The following is a 17,377-nucleotide window of genomic DNA, read 5'->3' on the forward strand; positions in this document are numbered from 1 at the left end:
AATACATTACTCCTAGAGTGAGAATGACTGCTTACTCTTCAGCCTATAACCTACCCACTAAGAAAATGACAGTTGTTTCTGGTCCAGCAGGTAATTAAAAATAAATAAAGCTTATCTATAGTTTTTAAAAAAAAATTTGCTTAATTTGGTTTATATATATACCTATAATATCATCATTATCAATTATTAAAAATTTGCATATTAATATTTTTAACAATTTGCTTCAATTTTTTTTTTATTTTAGTCAGTTCTCTTCGATGCACTTATAATTTTTGCATTTTCTCAAATTTTTACAAAATACCTAAAATAAAACTTTTAAAAAAAAAAAATTGTACATACATAATTAAACTACTTAAAGTATGCCCTGCTTTTTTTTCCAATAATTTATTAATAATAATATTTTTTTAGAATGCATACATTTTTTAAAAATTTTATTTCAAATTTTATATAAAGAGTGTTATGTTTCAGCAAATTTCAGTGTAAGATTCAATCATACTGATGTTAAAACACCTGATTTTACTGAGTACAGAAAAGAAAGGCGTAAAAGTCTTGATGCTAGAAGTAGGGATGCTGAAGATGAAGATAAGTTTAACACTGCTGCTATTTGTGCTGTTGGAGGAGCAGCTGTTGCTTATGCAGCTAAATCTCTAGCAGTTAGAGCAGCTGCTTTTATAAGCCCCTCTGCTGATGTTATGGCTTTATCTAAAATTGAAATTGATAGAAGTCAAATTCCAGAAGGGAAAAATGTTACTTTTAAATGGAGAGGCAAGCCATTGTTTGTCAGACATAGGTAATTAAATTTACAAGCTAATTTTCTGATTCATTATTTGCTTCAAAATATTTTTTAAATTCAATTAATTATAGAACTGCAGAAGAAATAGCGAAAGAAGAAGCAGTTGATGTATCTACTTTACGAGATCCAGAACCAGACAATGCAAGAGTTAAAGATAAAGAATGGTTAATTGTTGTTGGAATTTGCACTCATTTAGGATGTGTGCCCATTCCTAACCAGGGTAAGCATTCATCTTTTTTTTAATTTCACAACAAAGCATTCTTAATTATACATAAAGTTATGGTAAAAAATTACTATTAATATTATTATTAATATTTTTTATTAGAGCTTAAAGTAATAATTTATTTTTATATATTCAGGAGATTGGAATGGTTATTATTGCCCTTGTCACGGGTCCCATTATGATGCTTCAGGTAGAATAAGGAAAGGCCCGGCTCCAACTAATTTAGAAGTGCCACCTTATGAATTTATCGAAGACAAAATAATTGTAGGATAATTATTTTATAAATATTATTAAAATAATTATTTAATTGTATCAAGATTATTTGTAGCTAATTGCAGCAGATTTATTTGCCACTAAACAGTTAATTTTTTTTCCCCAATAAAATATAATATGAAAATGTAAAAAGGAATAAAACTTATTTTAAAAATATATTTCTATGCATATCTTTTTAACATTACACAAATTAGTCCATGCATTGTATATAATGTAATAAATGTATTTAAATTGCAATTTAAGATTTTTTAAATTGAAATAATAATTGGTCGCTCTTTCCTGATAATTTTCTGTGTACATTCACGAATATCTCTGTAACTTGATTACTTTTAAACTCTTTTTTTGATTAAATAAATTTTTCTTAAATCTCAGTTAAATTGATAATTTATGAATTTTTTTGTTTTATTATTTATTTTGAATACTTATTTAAAAATTACTTTTTTAACCAATATAAATGGTCAATGCAGAACTACATGTGGTATTTGCAATATTTAAATTCTGGCAAGAACAAGACTTGGGGATAAATGTATATTTAAAAATTGACACACATTTACAAAAGATATAGCAGTTTCATCGGAAATAAATAATTTAAAAGTATTTTATCGTTTTTAAAACTTTAAATTACGAAAATTAAAATAATTGTTATGTACTTATGTACGTAATTAATTGTTTTTAGTAAATAAATAAACGAATAAATAAGATATATTTCGCTTGTTTTTTATATATTTTTTTTATATCTCTCAATTATTTCCTTTAAGAAAATTAGTTACTTTATTATAAAAAACATATTAATATCATGTTAATTGAAGTTCAATTCAAGGTTCACATGCAATTAAGTTGTGAAAAGAAAAAAAAAATGAATTCCATAGAGATAGTAAACATTGCGTTATAGTGTTCAACTAACCAATAATTGAATATTAAAAACTTACCATAATATTTTAGGATCGAGCATTACGTTTTCTTTAAATTTTCAAAAATGGGAGAAGCTATCAGACAGACCATAGCGTCAATGTTACGAGGCATTGAAAGGTATAAATGAATTATGAGTTTTGTCACCCCTGAAAAAAAAGGTTAGGTTTTATTAGGCGAATTATTTTATTTATTTATTTTTTATAGATACAATCCAGAAAACTTACCTACTTTAGAAAATTATGTTGAAAGGCAAGCCGTTGAGAATTCATATGACTTAGAGGCTAATCTAGCAGTTTTAAAATTATATCAATTTAATCCTCATTTATATAAAGTTGATATAACGTGTCTAATTTTGCTTAAGGCTTTGACAAATTTACCTCACACAGATTTTGTTTTGTGTAAATGTTTGCTTACTAAAGCACAGGTAAAATAAAAAATTTTGTTTTTTTTTCAAGTATTGATGAATAATTCAAAGCATAATTAAAATGATTACTAAGTATTTGGTACTTATATTAATTATACATACCTGTTCTTTCAGTGTCAAGAAGTTCCAATTATCCACATCATATTTTTGGCAGATATACTTGAAAGATGCGATTTTCAAACTTTTTGGAATAAAGTTTTAAGCATGTCAGATCTCTGCAACAGGATAACTGGTTTTCATGATTCTATAAGAAAATTTGTATGTCATGTAGTTGGTATAACTTATCAAACAGTTGATAAAAATACATTGCAATTACTGCTGGGAGGTGTCTATCGTAAGTAAACTTACCTAAAATTCCTTGATGACTTTTAAGTTTATTTTTTTTTCAAATTTTAATGTTGTTTTTTAGCTGAAGAACTCAAAATGTGGATAAATAAATATCACTGGAAAGATCAGGGATCCTCTGTGTTTATTGCTAATCAAGATGAGAATATTAAAACTAAAAATATCACAGAAAAAATTGATTTTGAAAGTGTTGCAGGAATAATGGCTACTTGTAAATGAACTTTATGAAAAGTTTACAGATAATAAAATTGATATTTTATAATCATATTTAATTTTACAATTTTTTAAATTTATTTTACCTTTTGAAAGACTGAACTTTGGTAACTAATCATCTATAATGTGCTGCAAGAAATAGTGAATTTATTTATTTTAAAAATTAAAATATATTAAATTTGGTGTCTATAAAAATAATTAAAGACAATTTTTGTAATTGACAACAAAATTAAAATTTTTAATATACTTACAAAAAAATAGACATTATTATTACACTGTCATCTCTGCTGTTAGAATTAGCTTTTTATTAATACATCCATTTTGACTTTTCGTACACAAAGCTTTGAAGAACCGAGTGAAATAGTGTGAAATGCTTAATGTAATAAATATAGAATCTTATAATTCATATTTCTTGCTTATTAAAGGAACACAGTGAATTTAAAATACTTTACAAATATATTAGGTCAAAAATATATAGGTAAACAATTTGTGTGCAATAATTTTTTTACAGGTATGATAAATTTTTTTACTTTTTATTATGTTATTAGTTGCAACTTTTAATAATTTAAGTGCATATTAGCACAAATCTAATTCAAATTTTTTTAATATTTTATGCTACGGTACATTCTATTTATTAAGTACTTAATACTTTAGTTTTTGCCACATTTTTTTTTATTTCTAAACAATTTTCGAGTAGGCAAAGTAAAAAAAAAAAAAAAAAAAAAAAATATTAATAAATATAAATTTTTTATAATTATTTTTTTTCATCTTTAAATTCCTGCTAAAATTTAGGTAGTTTTTGATTAGGAGGGCTAGTAAAGGAATCGAAAGATTTTTTTGCCGCCGAAGATAATTCATCCATTGATTTTTTTGCAGAATTTGTAAAATCATCGATTGACTTTTTTGTTTGATGAATTATCTCATCTGTGCTTTTTACAGCAGAGTTTTTTAGTTCTTGAACTTCGGCTTCTATTTTCGATATGACCCATTCAATTGCTTGTCGTCCTTTTCCCGCATTTAATGATATCCTATTTGTCATAACATCTTCGACATAATTAGTTAGAGGCATTCCTTGAACTGTAACTACAGCTTCCTGCTTTAATAACGTTTTTTCAGGATCTGATGGATGAGGTATATACCTCACAGTTTCATCAACTGCTATATAATTACATAAGCTAAGCTGGAAAAAAAAAAATGTCGAAACAATTTTTTATTTTGATTCACTACGGGAAAAAATACATATCATTGAAATTAAACATTGCAAATATGATTTAGTTTTTTGAATGTGATTTATGGTTTGATTAAAAAGCTGTTAATTATTTTTTGTTAAAAATATACAATTTAGAATTCATGATTCATTTAACTACTCATTTCATCCAGTTTAGGTTTTAGTTTTAGATTTAGTTATAGTAACAAATATGGTCTGAAAAATTTTGTCTATTCTATAGCATTAATTATAAAAAGAATAATAATTTCCCAAAGAATTAAAATTTTTTTTTTTTGCCATTCGATTACTTTTAATTAATTTTTAAAATAAAAAAAACTTACATTTCTTGTCTTCAAAATCATTTCTTTGTTTTTAGGATCTACCTGGGAAAGCTCACTAGCATAGCAGACATTTGTAGAGCCTACAAACTAAAATCAAAAGTTTCAATTTCATCATTATTCAATTTTCATGCATTTTTTCAATTATTAAGAATGTATTAAAATGAAAATTCAGTTTTAATAGGATTTCCATTTGAGAATAAAAATTTATATAAATATTAAAAGATTTATCAGTTATAAAAAAAATAAATAGATTTTTAATACTTACAGGTTGAGCCCAACTTGGAAAAAGCCATTTAGAAGAAACCAGCCTGTGAGTATGTAAAATTCCATCGACAACTTTTCTCTCTACTACATCTGTACCTATAACAGCTGTATTCATAGGATTTGGATATTTTCTCCATGCTGCTTGTGCAACTGTTTCCCAAGGATGGCTAAAAAAAAAAAAAAAAAAAATAAATGCTAGAAACAATTAACAAAAAAAACAAAACTCCCTAATTAAAAAATGTTCAAAATTAATTAATGAAAATCATTTTAAAAAGAAAGTTTTAAACAGTTTTAATAATGTAAACAAGTTATTTAAACATTAAGTAAATTTTGCAAATTTTTTTTATTTGATATTAATAAACAAAAAAGTAACAGGTTTAACCAGTTGAGGTTATCTATAATTTTTTTCATTAAAATAATGTACATGACAAATATACTTGAATAAAAACGTTTAGCCTTAAAATATTGATAATAATAATAAAGCATTTTTGAAGGGAAAAAAAAACCGAAAATTTAATTTAAAAATGATTTTTCAATACAATAACAAAATAATAATGAAATGAAAAAATTTTTGACTAAACACATTGAATTTAAATTGTTTTTAAATGAATAACAAATAAAAAAACTTACTTGAATGTGTACTCCGAAGTCCAAATTTTCATTATTTATAAATTTTAGTAAATTTTGAACTAGCTAATTGTCGTCAACATCGAAAAAAGAAGTATAAATTGACAGTTACTTCCTCTTCCTAAGAAGTCAAGTGACGTAAAGAATGTGATAAGGAATCGTAAAAAAAAAAAAAAAAAAAAATACACTGGTGTTTTAATTAAAGCAATAAAAAATATTCAAATTGATTTTAATGTCTAATTAGTATTTTTTTAAAAATATTTTTATTGCGATATTATTATTTGATATGGATCGTATTAAACAAATGAAAAAATTATTTTTAATTTAGTTTTCAATTACAAATGCAATAATAACATTGTTGAATACAAAATGTATTACGTTATATTAATGACGTCATCGTTACGCGGAAAAACATTTTTAATTCATGGCGGAATAAATTTCTTTCTGTACTGAAACGAAAATATATTTAAATTGTTTTTAACTTATTAACAACGGTTATTTAATAATCAATAAAATTTTGATAAAATTAATTAAATCAAATCGACATTTAAATAATAAATTTATACGTAATATTTTCAATTAAAAAATAAATGAAATATAAAAAAAAAAAAAAAGGTTACAAAATAAAAACTTTATTTTATCAAATAAAAATATAAACAAAAAAGAAAAATCAATGTAATAAATATAAATATATATATATATATAATCTATTAAAATTTATACCAAAAAATAAAGTATATTTTTAAAACCAGTCAGTCAGTCTTTTATCCGCCATTTTCTTTTCATCTCAAAAAAAAAAACAAAAAATTATAACAAAATATCAATAATAATAATAATTTAATATTACAAATAAAACTATAGATTTATAATAAAAATAAAAAAAAATGCAATGATGATTTATAAAAAAATATTTTTAGAAATAAATTTTCAATTTTAAAAAATTATTTTTTTTTAACTTTTTAACAAAATAAACAAATACTAATCCATTCATATATTTTTTCGCCTTACAAAACTAATGATTTTATCATTATTATTATTATTAAATCAGAAAATAATGCTGGGGGTATCGATGAGTATCTTTTTTACAAGGGGTCAATTTTAAATTCCTAAATTTTTTTTTGAGGAAAATTTAAGATAATTTTACCTTAATTTTAAATATTTTAATTAATTTTATACTAAAAATTATAAATGGAAATAATTTTTTTTTTTTTTTTTTTTTTCAATAAACAGAAATAAATAGATAATTTTTCTGTACTAAATAAATGGTTGAATATTTTATGGTATGCCCGTCACCACGACACTGAAATTAAAATCTATAGAAAGGCACGTAAATGGCACGGATATTTTAAACTTTGCCATATTGTCCAATCAAAGAGGCACCGAAACGACTAATAACATAATCATGATAATACATCATGATGCAAAGTGGTTGTCCGAGTATTAAACCCGCCCAAACGATACAATTTCCACAACGAGGTCCAAATCGATTTTCCATATATTTACTGAAATGGGACATCGGAATCTAAAAAAAAAAAAGAAAAAACAAAAATAACTACTAAAAATAGTAGCGATGACAATAAAATTTTTAAAAACGGTATACATACTTGCCACATCATTCCCAAAAATGCCCAATGTTTGAAAGTTTTCAAAGGTACGCTAACCAAATATTCGTGGAAAAAAGCACTTAGGAAAAAAACAGAAATGGCAGCGAAATTTTTACTGTAACCCAATTCGACGAGAGGTATGTACAAATGTCGGACAGCCCATTTGTGAACCGGCATGTTCCAAGTTCTCCAAAATGTATCTATATTATTTGCATTCCACCAATCCGAATAAAAATTACGATCCGCAAAATGAAGCAATTCTCCGAGTAAATTTAAAAAAGAATGAAAAAACAAATAAAACCAAATAAGCCAAACTAAATGATTGGGAATCTGAAACATTGAAAAAAAATTTTTTTTTTTTTTTTCTGTTTATAAATAATTACGAGAGAATGTAATCAAAAAAAAAAAAAAAATTAAAATTATATATATACCGCAAGCTTTAACAATCTTTCCGTTCCTTTGGCAAGATCCATATTCTGAAAAAAAAATTTTCATTTCATTTCTCAGTTTCTTTAAAAATAAAAAAATGTTTATACGTGTGTATTATTCTTACTGAAAAAGGTATAAGTGAATTTTTAACAGAAGGTATGATCCATTGTTGAAATAAGGCACCGAGAACGTGAAATCCTACTAAAACTTCCAAGGCCCTTTTTATAAGAAATCTTTTCCTTATTCTACACGTTCTAGGAAAATTTAATTCGTAGCACAATGTCGGTGCTAATATAAAATAAATTAAATCATTTAACGTAAGATTGTCGGGATATTTGACGAGTTTTTTTTCAATTTCTTCATCCGTAAAATGATTACCATTAGCTTCAGAATCTGAGAATTATGAATGAGTAATTATTGTTAATTATCGTTCCATTATCAGAGTATTGAAAAAAAAAAAAAAAAAAAACAAAAATTAAAAAAGAGAGAGAGTTTACCTAATCTAGTGCTAGACATACTCCTTTTTTTATTTTTGGTTAAAGAATCCGTTTTTAAACGACACCACATATTTACTTGAATGTAAGACCAAAGTTTTAAAAATAATATGGAGTAAGTGAAACAGACTGCAGACGCTCCAACTGGAAAAAAAAAAAAAAAAAAATTTTTCACGATAATAATTTAAATTCTCCCTATAGGATATCAAATAACCCAATTAGCTGGAAAAGTATAAAAAAAATTATTACAAGAATTATTTATGTGTTTAACAAATTGAAAATAAATAAATTCCAAAAACTAATAATTCAGTCTTGATGTGAATCAGGTAGGAAAATAATAAATTTTCCACTAGCAAAAAAAAAAAATACTTAAAGTCATAATCAGGTATGAAATTAAATTTTACATTATAATTTTTCGTTAACAAATTTTTTTGAGTATTTTAAAAGTTAAAATTTAATAATGTTGTGTTTAACATAAAGATGCAATTTTGAATAATATTACCTAATTTTAGAAATTTTTAACTGAAATTTGATATAAATTTTAACAATATAGTTTTTACACAAAAGCGATTCACTAAAAAAAAAGGAAGGCTTTATTATAAATAATTTTTAAATGGTAGTTTAAAATCTATTATTTTGTTAATGGTATTTAATTAAATATATTAAATATTAAAAATAATTATGTTAAATAATACTTTTTAAGTTATTACAACAAACTTACTTAAACTAAACCCATCTGCTCTGAGATGAATAACTGCCATAGGTAAAATGATAAGCAAAACAATATTAAGGATGTGAATGAAACTACCTAAACCATGACTGATAATATCCTTTAAAAAAAATATATATGTACATACATATTAAAATAAAATATTAAATAATATTACAAATAATATAATCGTTAATTTTAGCGACTATTAAAATTTATATATGGAATCTTATATTTACTTACTTTAGATAAACCCCTTTCTAATGTGTAGCATATCAATACTGGAACAACAGAATCTGAAAAGGGATAAAATAATTATCATGATAAAATTTAATTTTTATTATTTATAAGTTGATATTAGCAGAATAATAAAACTCATGATGATCAAAAAAACTTTGTAACTCACAAAGGAGAAGCATTATGGACAAATGTTCAGGGCCGCCTTCTTGACTTCCTGTAATTAAAATTAGCCATTGTGATGGATCAACTCTAACACCATATTTTATTATGTTTTCCAAAAATAATCGAGAACCCCCGACAGAAAGAAGCAAAAAGGCCCAGTTTATAAAACCCGTAAAGTTACTAAATCCAGACGACCAAGAAAATAACGAATCCCTCGGTTTGTGACATCTGAAACATAAGTTAGAGTGGTTTTATTAACCATATTTACCATAATTTTTACAAAGATAAAAACACTTACGGTCTATCAAGTTGTGCCCGCCTTAATTCAGCTTCAACCTTTTGTATATTCTCGGCTTGAGTGACACTCTTGCATCTCCTTAATCTTATTAAAATGTCATCTGTTTCGTTAGTCATTTGTTTGAATAAAAGCAACTGTTAACTTTTGATTATAAATTTTTTTAACGACACTATAGATTACTTTTATAAATAGTACATTTTTTATAGGTTATAATTGGTAAAGAAAGAATTTACCAGTTTTACTGATACATGTTAAAACAAGTTATTGATACATTTTTTTGTAATTTCACCATTTTGAATAGTCAGTCCGACAAACATTACAAAATGATAATTTGGATCAAAGTACAAACGAAAAAAAAAAAAGAAAGTGTTAAGCTGAGCCGGGGTTGTGATTAGTTTGGAATTTGGGATTATTATATTTCATATATATGTAGACAGTTAAATATCTGGATAAAAAGTATGAATTTTTTTTTAATAATTTTATTAATCCGTATTTATGGATTATTCTAGTCTTAATAAAATTATTTTTTGTAAATGTGTATTTTAAAAACCGTTATTTTTCGTTAGATAAAGATAGTAGACACAAATTCATCAAATTTCAATATTCATTCTTTTCATCTTATTCATTTAATTGAAAAAAAAAAAAAATTATGTATATTTATTTAAAAAAGTTAATTTTTTATAAAGCAAAATGAAATTAACAAAACGTTAAAATTGTAATTTATATCAAAAGTGAAAATCATTAGAAAAAAGCAAAATCATTAAATTTTTTCAATAAAACATTTGACGCAATTACATAAAAGTAAAATAATTATGAATCAAAAAATAATTTTAATAAATTTTAATTTAAGCATAAAAAATTTAAAATGTTGTATTTAATTTGTAACTTACTCTGATCAAAAACAATAAATACAATTTTTTTTCTGAATAAGACTACATTTGTTGCAGGCATGGACCAGCAAAATTTATTGTATTACACTTTAATTTTTATTTGGCTCCTTCCATTTACATTCGGAAGAGAAACTCCTGCTTCTAATGTTTTGAATACTTGTCTTGATGGTAAATATCACAAAAAAGAGCCAGGATTTGAATCGGAATTATATTCACAATGTACTCCATGGAAATACAGAAGCTGTTGTTCAAATTCAACTTCTAAAAGCGTACACGAACCTTTGCATCATAATTTCAATTACAACCATTGTTCTTCTATTAAACCTCTTTCTGATGAATGCAGAAAACATTTTATTCAAGATTTATGTTTTTATGAATGTTCTCCTAATGTAGGTCCATGGCTAGTTCAGGTAATTTCTTTTGATTTTAAAAATTTTCAATACCAAATTGCATAAAGAATAAAATTTCTATATAAATAATTAAAATAAATTAAAAAGAGAACATAATAGCTCCTTACCTAAAATTCTAAATTGATAACCTAAAAGGGCATAGGTCATTTAAAATTTTTTTAAAAATAGATATATTTCTTTGTATTTCACACAGTTTTTTATTTTTCGAGTTTTTAAGTATTTGATTAAAAATATTTTATCTTTAGCTAAAAACATATTTTATGTTTAATATTATTAAATTTAGGTTGACATGAAAATAAGAAAAGAGAGATTTTTTAATGTGCCTTTGTGTCAAAGCGATTGCTCCGATTGGTATAATGCATGCAAGAACGATTATACATGTAGCAGTAATTGGCTGAGAGGCTGGAAATGGACTCCTCAAGGAAATGAATGTCCTAACCAAGAAACTTGTGAAACATTTGAAAATGTTTTTCATAATTCAACAAATTTTTGCGAAAAGGTAATAACTTGTAGTCATATTTTCATATGAACATACAATCAATTTAAAATGTAATTTATACATTTGAAAATTTACTGCTTGAAAGTATTGTTAACAGAAAACATTTAATTACTTTAAAATAAATTTTAATTCAGTTCACTAATAATAATAAATAAATATCGATTAATTTTTATTAAATAGATATGGGATCATTCATGGAAAGTAGTTTTAGATGAGAAACCCTGTATGAAAATATGGTTTGATTCGAAAAATGGAAATCCAAATGATGCTGTTGCTAAATATTATTATGAAAATAATTCAGCTTCCTTAGTTTCATCATACTATAGTAATTTTAGTTTTATGTTAATTATTTTGTTTATAAATTTTGCATGTTAAATATTTATGAAAAAATTTTCAGATAAAAGTAATTAATTTTTTTTTAGAATTATAGATTAAATTTTTTATTTTCAAATTGTTAATGATATGTTTATTATTTTCATTTTTAAAATTATAATTTCCCAGTAATTCCTATTACCCACTGATTATAGATGATTTATGCTTACTTGAATAACTATGTATAATAATGATTATTTAATTACAATTTAATAATTAAATAAATTTAAAAAATAAATCAATTTGAAATCAAACCATTCAGAATGCATATTTAAATAATTAACAGCAAACAAATTGAAGGAAGTGCTTTTTTGCTATTATTTATATCAACTATTTTTGTAGCAGAAAAGTTGTTTAAAAACAAATATAAAAAAATTTCAAAATTTTTTTAAATTTTTCATAAATTAATTATATAACTTTTCTTACAAAATTCAGTTTATAAATTTTTTTTATATTTAATTAATGTTATTGTATTATTAATTATTATTAAGTTATAGTAATTTTTGTAGGCAATTGATAATTTATTTTTCTGTAATTTTAATAAATTTTTCAAATAAATTATTGCAATTAAGTTAATAATAAGTTAATAATAAATTATACAATTAAAAGCTAATTATGTTAATTATATTATTAGTATATATAAAAAATAAAAAATAACTTTTAAAAAAATTTGTTTTCTATTATTTAAATTTATCTACTTGAAACAATAGCGACTTAAATGAGCAATGAAAAATTTTTTTACATTACCTTTATTAAATTTCCTGCTTTTCAAATAAATATAAAAAAAGTAAAATATACATCACGTACGTTTTGAATAAAATAAAAATTTGATAGATTTGAGAGGCAAAAGTTCGGTTAGTTCGGTTAAATTTTTTTAATTTGTTGTTGGCAACCCTGTTGAAACCGTAAGGAATTTATATAAAGCGTCTTACCTTTTTTTTTTCTTCATATTATTTAAACAAATTATGTTTATGTAAAATGGCTGGAAATTTCTGGCAAAGTTCTCATTAGTAAGTTCATCACTTGCTTTTTTTTCGTATTATAGCCGAATGAATTAAATAACTTTAAATTTTATTTATTTTAGTCAGCAGTGGATTTTAGACAAACAGGACTTGATTAGAGAAAGACATCATGATTTACAAATTCTAACTGAAGAAGAATATCAAAAAATTTTTATCTTTTTTTCAAACTGTAAGAAAAAAAAAATTTTATTAAAAATAATTTGATAGTTATTTTTTAAAAGGCATAACATTAATTAAATCATAACTTATTAATATGAATAATGTAAATCAAAAAATTTTTTAGTTATACAAGTTTTGGGTGAACAATTAAAGTTAAGACAACAAGTTATAGCTACTGCTACTGTTTACTTTAAAAGATTTTATGCTAGAAATTCTTTAAAATGTATTGATCCTTTACTATTAGCACCTACTTGTGTGTTTCTCGCATCCAAAGTGGAAGAATTTGGTGTCATTTCAAATACCAGGTTGATTACAATCTGTCAAAATGTCGGTATGTATCTTGAAGAATGAATTTTATTAATAATACTTTATCGTTTTCTGAAACAAAAAAAAGAAAAACTAATTAAATTTTGTTTTTTTTTAAGTTAAAAATAAATTCAGCTATGCATATGCTCAAGAATTTCCATACAGAACAAATCACATTCTTGAGTGTGAATTTTATTTGCTTGAAAATTTAGATTGTTGTTTGATATTGTATCAGCCATACCGTCCATTGTTATCTCTAATAGCAGATATTGGAAATGGTCATGAAGATCAAATGATGGCCTTAGCTTGGAGAGTTGTCAATGATAGTTTGAGAACTGATGTATGTTTATTATATCCTCCTTATCAAATTGCATTAGGATGTCTTCAGATAGCATGTGTCATTTTGCAAAAGGATTTAAAAACTTGGTTTGCCGAATTAAATGTAGACATGGAAAAAATTCAAGAGATAGCTAGACATTTAATAAATTTATTCGAACTGTGGAAATCTTATGATGAAAAAAAAGAAATTCCTAATTTGTTAGCTAAAATGCCAAAGCCGAAAAATCAACCATCCAGGTAACTAGAGGATAACATGACCTAAATAATAATAATAATGGTCATATTTATCAATTTTCAAACTTGAATTTTCTATAAAAAAAAATTATTTTGCAGTAAAATAAATCTTTTACTGACTTTATTAACAATAAAAAAGTTTTTATATTATTGTTTGTAGAAAAAAAAAAATTTATGTTTCAAGTTGAAATATTTTTTTAAGAAATAAAGTTATTATAAATAAGATTATAAATTTTTATAATACATAAAATTTAATTTTTTTTGATTTTTTAATTTTTATTTGCTTATTATTATTTTATATAGTTTTTTTAAATATGAAAATTTAAAAATTTGTAAAATAATGAATTTTTAAATTTTGAATAAAAGTTCCTTTTTAAAGTATTTATAAGTAAAATATTTTCGAGTGTAATTATCTTACCACTTATAGTAAAATATAAGAAATTAAAATAAAAACAGTTTATCGATATTTTTATTTGCACCTGATTAATTTCCATTATTCCACTTTACCTTATTTAATTTTATAGAAAGTTTCATAAACACTTTCAGATATAAAGAGTATTGAAGTTTTTATAGTTAACAAAACTTGCTAGCTTATTTTATAACAAATACTGCGTAAATAAAATAAAAATAATATCAAAAAAAATAATAAGAAAACTAAACTTAACCAAACTCTTATTTTATTTACTTGGTTATTCCAAATTTTAAGTGTTAATATTAAAATTATTTCCCACATTTTTAAAAAATTTGTAAATCACTAAATGATTTTTTGTACTTATTACTCGTACCATTTAATTCTAATAAAAAAAGTTTTATTTAAAAACTTACTTACTTATGTATTCGTTTAAAATGTTGAAAAAGTTACAAAAAAATTTATTTTTTATATTTTATTTCATAAAAATCTATATAATTAAAACAATTTTTACTCGGTTTCTTCATCTTTTGCTTCTCTGTCTTTGTCTTTGTCTTTATTTTTCTTCTTCTTCTTCTTTTTCTCCTTTACTGCCTGTTTATGTAAAAATAAATAAAGATATTAATAATCAGTTTATAATTAATAATAGAATAAAATTAAAAAAATAAATACCTCTGAACTTGATTCATTTGCTTCCTGTTCTTCGGCTTCTTCATCATCCTTTTTTCTCTTTTTCTTCTTTTTCTTATCTTTTTTTGTTGACTCGGAAGTTATTTGCGATTGATCCACGCTTGTATCCATTTGACTGGAATCGCTTAACTTTCTCTGAAAATTGAAATTTTAAAATCATATTAAAATTATTCATTAAACATTATTATTTATAAATGTTTGATTTAGTACTCACCTTTTTAGTAGGTAGTGAAGGTTCTGATTCAGGTTCTTTTTTAACTGAAGTATTGTAATCAACATAAGATGTGAGCCAATCACTAGGGGTTTTTTCATTCGGTTTACCATATTTATCCAAAAGTCCTTGTTTTATCATATTTTTTTTCATGGATGCCTATAACATAAATTCTTTTCATTATTTATTCACTCATGGTTTTTGTAATAATAAATATTTGTATGAAAAACAGTACCTTAGGCCCCAGACCCCACCTTCTTGGGTAAAGGTCTCTTTCCATAATAACTCTTTTGATTTTAGCCACTACCCCATGATCGCAGCTAGCAATAGTTGCTGTGGTCATCAAAGCATTGGCTGCAATTATTTTTAAAATTTTTTCATTCAAAAAATATAATTTTTTCTGATAAAAAAATTTTGTTTTATAACTTTATTGTATTACCTATGCAAATAGCTTCCCCCTTTGTGGTTACAATAACTATTTCTTCTCCAAGTTCAATCCCGTCTTCATATCTTAGTACACCTGGCAGTGTTATTTTGGCACCATAACATATAGCACTCACAGAACTGTCTTTCATTATAATTCTTTTATGTTGAACAAGTAAACCTTCCAATGGTTTTATTACCCTTCTCAAATAAGATTCATCTTTATAATTGTCATAAACCCATTGAGCATCCAATACATCATGCATAGTTACCAAACCATCACTTTCACTTTGAATACCTGTTTAATTGAAGTTTTAAGAATAAATTTAATTAATTGATAAGAAGTAGTTAAAAACATTTGAAATACATTCACAGTTTTTTCAATAATAATATTAAATTGACCAAAAAAAAAAAAAAATTAGAAATTTTCAATGAATTTGTGTAAAGATTAAAACTAAACGTAATAATTTATGAAGAGTGGAAAATTACCTGAGCGATTTCTTCTTAATTCTATCATTTGACCACCAACCCCTAATAGAAGTCCTAAATGAACACACATTGTTCTTACATAGGTACCTGCTTCACATTTAACCCAAAAAATCCCCTGATTTTTTTCCATATCATACTCTATTAATTTACTATCATAGATATTTCTAACCCTTAACTGTCTTTTAACAGCAGAAATTAATGGCGGTCTTTGAAATAAAGGTCCTCTTAACTTTTCAAGAGCTCTTCTAACTGAGTCAACGCTATCAACTGAAGAATGTAATTTAAAAATGCATACATATTCTTTTCCCGCTGTTTGCTGAGATTTGGCTAATCTTGTAGCCCTTTCAATGCAAACAATCAAGCATCCTAAAAACAATGAATATAAATTATACTTCCATAAATACATACCATTTAAAAAAAAATTTAATAAAAAACTAACCTGTTGTTTTAGGATCAAGGGTTCCTGAATGACCAGTTTTTTCAACCTTCAAAATCCTTTTGATCCATGCCACAATTTCATGGGAACTGGGATTAGCTGGCTTATCTAAATTGATATAACCGCCACTTATATAATCTTTTAGTTCCCTTTTTAAAGGCGAACACCCAAACGGTAATGGAGTGAAATGGTTAGAGCGGACATTTAACTTATCAAAATTTTTCAACAACAAAGGCCAGTCTGAAGTTTCAAGTTTAACAACTGCTTGAGAAGGTTCTACAGCAAAATCACCCTTCTGTTGTAACTCGCCCACAAAATATTTTTCTTTTTTGATTTTAACTTTTTTAGCTGAACCTAAAAATGTAACATAATAAATTTTTGTGCCGGCTAAGACAATAAGGAAATTAAATTTATGGTGACAAAGAAAAAAGTAAATGAAAAGTTTATTAAAACTATAATTTATAATAAAATAATAATTTCTATTGTAGAAAATATAACAAAACAAACCTTCAGAACTCATATTTCGGCAGGTCCACGTGCACAAGTCTTAATACGAGCGTTAATTTTTAGTATAGACGCTTACCATTCGTTTAAAAGAAAATTTTATCATAGAGTAAATAAATGTGTAGGATATCTGAAAATTAAAAAAAAATTCTATTTATTTTATTTAAAATAGTACAATAATAATTTTTTGTAAATAAAATATTATAATTAATTTTAATTTTTAAATTAAAATTAACATTGAGCAGTCTGGAGTAAAATTAGGGTTTTGATGAATTATTTTAAAACGGGTTTAATTTTTTTTTAATTCCAAGCGATTCTGATTACGTCTAATCAGAAATATAAACAAATGAAAGTTTTAATAATTTTTATCAATTAATTTTTTTATGAATTGTGTTTAAAATATTTTTAACTTTTTAAACTTTCAAT

At 24.1% G+C, this 17,377-nt stretch overlaps 7 protein-coding genes across 7 annotated transcripts; 4 read left to right on the forward strand and 3 right to left on the reverse strand.

The window, feature by feature from the left end:
• Window positions 1-23: 23 nt before the first annotated feature.
• On the forward strand, window positions 24-1,289 carry Phum_PHUM464800 (ubiquinol-cytochrome c reductase iron-sulfur subunit, putative; the record flags this gene model as incomplete). Its single annotated transcript, XM_002430106.1, has 4 exons — window positions 24-90; window positions 469-723; window positions 873-1,013; window positions 1,153-1,289. The coding sequence occupies 4 exons, from the start codon at window positions 24-26 to the stop codon at window positions 1,287-1,289; spliced, it is 600 nt and encodes a 199-aa protein (XP_002430151.1).
• A 976-nt stretch (window positions 1,290-2,265) lies between these two features.
• On the forward strand, window positions 2,266-3,189 carry Phum_PHUM464810 (eukaryotic translation initiation factor 3 subunit, putative; the record flags this gene model as incomplete). Its single annotated transcript, XM_002430107.1, has 4 exons — window positions 2,266-2,318; window positions 2,406-2,625; window positions 2,740-2,959; window positions 3,035-3,189. 4 exons carry the CDS (start codon window positions 2,266-2,268, stop codon window positions 3,187-3,189), a joined length of 648 nt encoding a protein of 215 aa, XP_002430152.1.
• A 775-nt stretch (window positions 3,190-3,964) lies between these two features.
• Phum_PHUM464820 (protein slowmo, putative) lies at window positions 3,965-5,657 on the reverse strand (the record flags this gene model as incomplete). Its single annotated transcript, XM_002430108.1, has 4 exons — window positions 3,965-4,363; window positions 4,732-4,818; window positions 4,997-5,162; window positions 5,626-5,657. The coding sequence occupies 4 exons, from the start codon at window positions 5,655-5,657 to the stop codon at window positions 3,965-3,967; spliced, it is 684 nt and encodes a 227-aa protein (XP_002430153.1).
• Window positions 5,658-6,967: 1,310 nt separating this feature from the next.
• On the reverse strand, window positions 6,968-9,674 carry Phum_PHUM464830 (Diacylglycerol O-acyltransferase, putative; the record flags this gene model as incomplete). Its single annotated transcript, XM_002430109.1, has 9 exons — window positions 6,968-7,144; window positions 7,227-7,556; window positions 7,658-7,702; window positions 7,780-8,048; window positions 8,153-8,293; window positions 8,871-8,979; window positions 9,102-9,154; window positions 9,265-9,488; window positions 9,559-9,674. 9 exons carry the CDS (start codon window positions 9,672-9,674, stop codon window positions 6,968-6,970), a joined length of 1,464 nt encoding a protein of 487 aa, XP_002430154.1.
• Window positions 9,675-10,507: 833 nt separating this feature from the next.
• Phum_PHUM464840 (Folate receptor alpha precursor, putative) lies at window positions 10,508-11,878 on the forward strand (the record flags this gene model as incomplete). Its single annotated transcript, XM_002430110.1, has 4 exons — window positions 10,508-10,858; window positions 11,142-11,357; window positions 11,538-11,727; window positions 11,859-11,878. The coding sequence occupies 4 exons, from the start codon at window positions 10,508-10,510 to the stop codon at window positions 11,876-11,878; spliced, it is 777 nt and encodes a 258-aa protein (XP_002430155.1).
• An 829-nt stretch (window positions 11,879-12,707) lies between these two features.
• Window positions 12,708-13,796, forward strand: Phum_PHUM464850 (G1/S-specific cyclin-C, putative; the record flags this gene model as incomplete). Its single annotated transcript, XM_002430111.1, has 4 exons — window positions 12,708-12,739; window positions 12,814-12,920; window positions 13,035-13,241; window positions 13,336-13,796. The coding sequence occupies 4 exons, from the start codon at window positions 12,708-12,710 to the stop codon at window positions 13,794-13,796; spliced, it is 807 nt and encodes a 268-aa protein (XP_002430156.1).
• A 768-nt stretch (window positions 13,797-14,564) lies between these two features.
• On the reverse strand, window positions 14,565-16,967 carry Phum_PHUM464860 (minifly protein, putative; the record flags this gene model as incomplete). Its single annotated transcript, XM_002430112.1, has 9 exons — window positions 14,565-14,583; window positions 14,713-14,792; window positions 14,871-15,023; window positions 15,103-15,258; window positions 15,335-15,453; window positions 15,539-15,820; window positions 16,012-16,377; window positions 16,451-16,801; window positions 16,955-16,967. 9 exons carry the CDS (start codon window positions 16,965-16,967, stop codon window positions 14,565-14,567), a joined length of 1,539 nt encoding a protein of 512 aa, XP_002430157.1.
• Window positions 16,968-17,377: the final 410 nt, after the last annotated feature.

This window comes from Pediculus humanus, genomic scaffold (assembly GCF_000006295.1).
Source record: "Pediculus humanus corporis 1103172108248 genomic scaffold, whole genome shotgun sequence".
NCBI lineage: Eukaryota > Metazoa > Arthropoda > Insecta > Psocodea > Pediculidae > Pediculus > Pediculus humanus.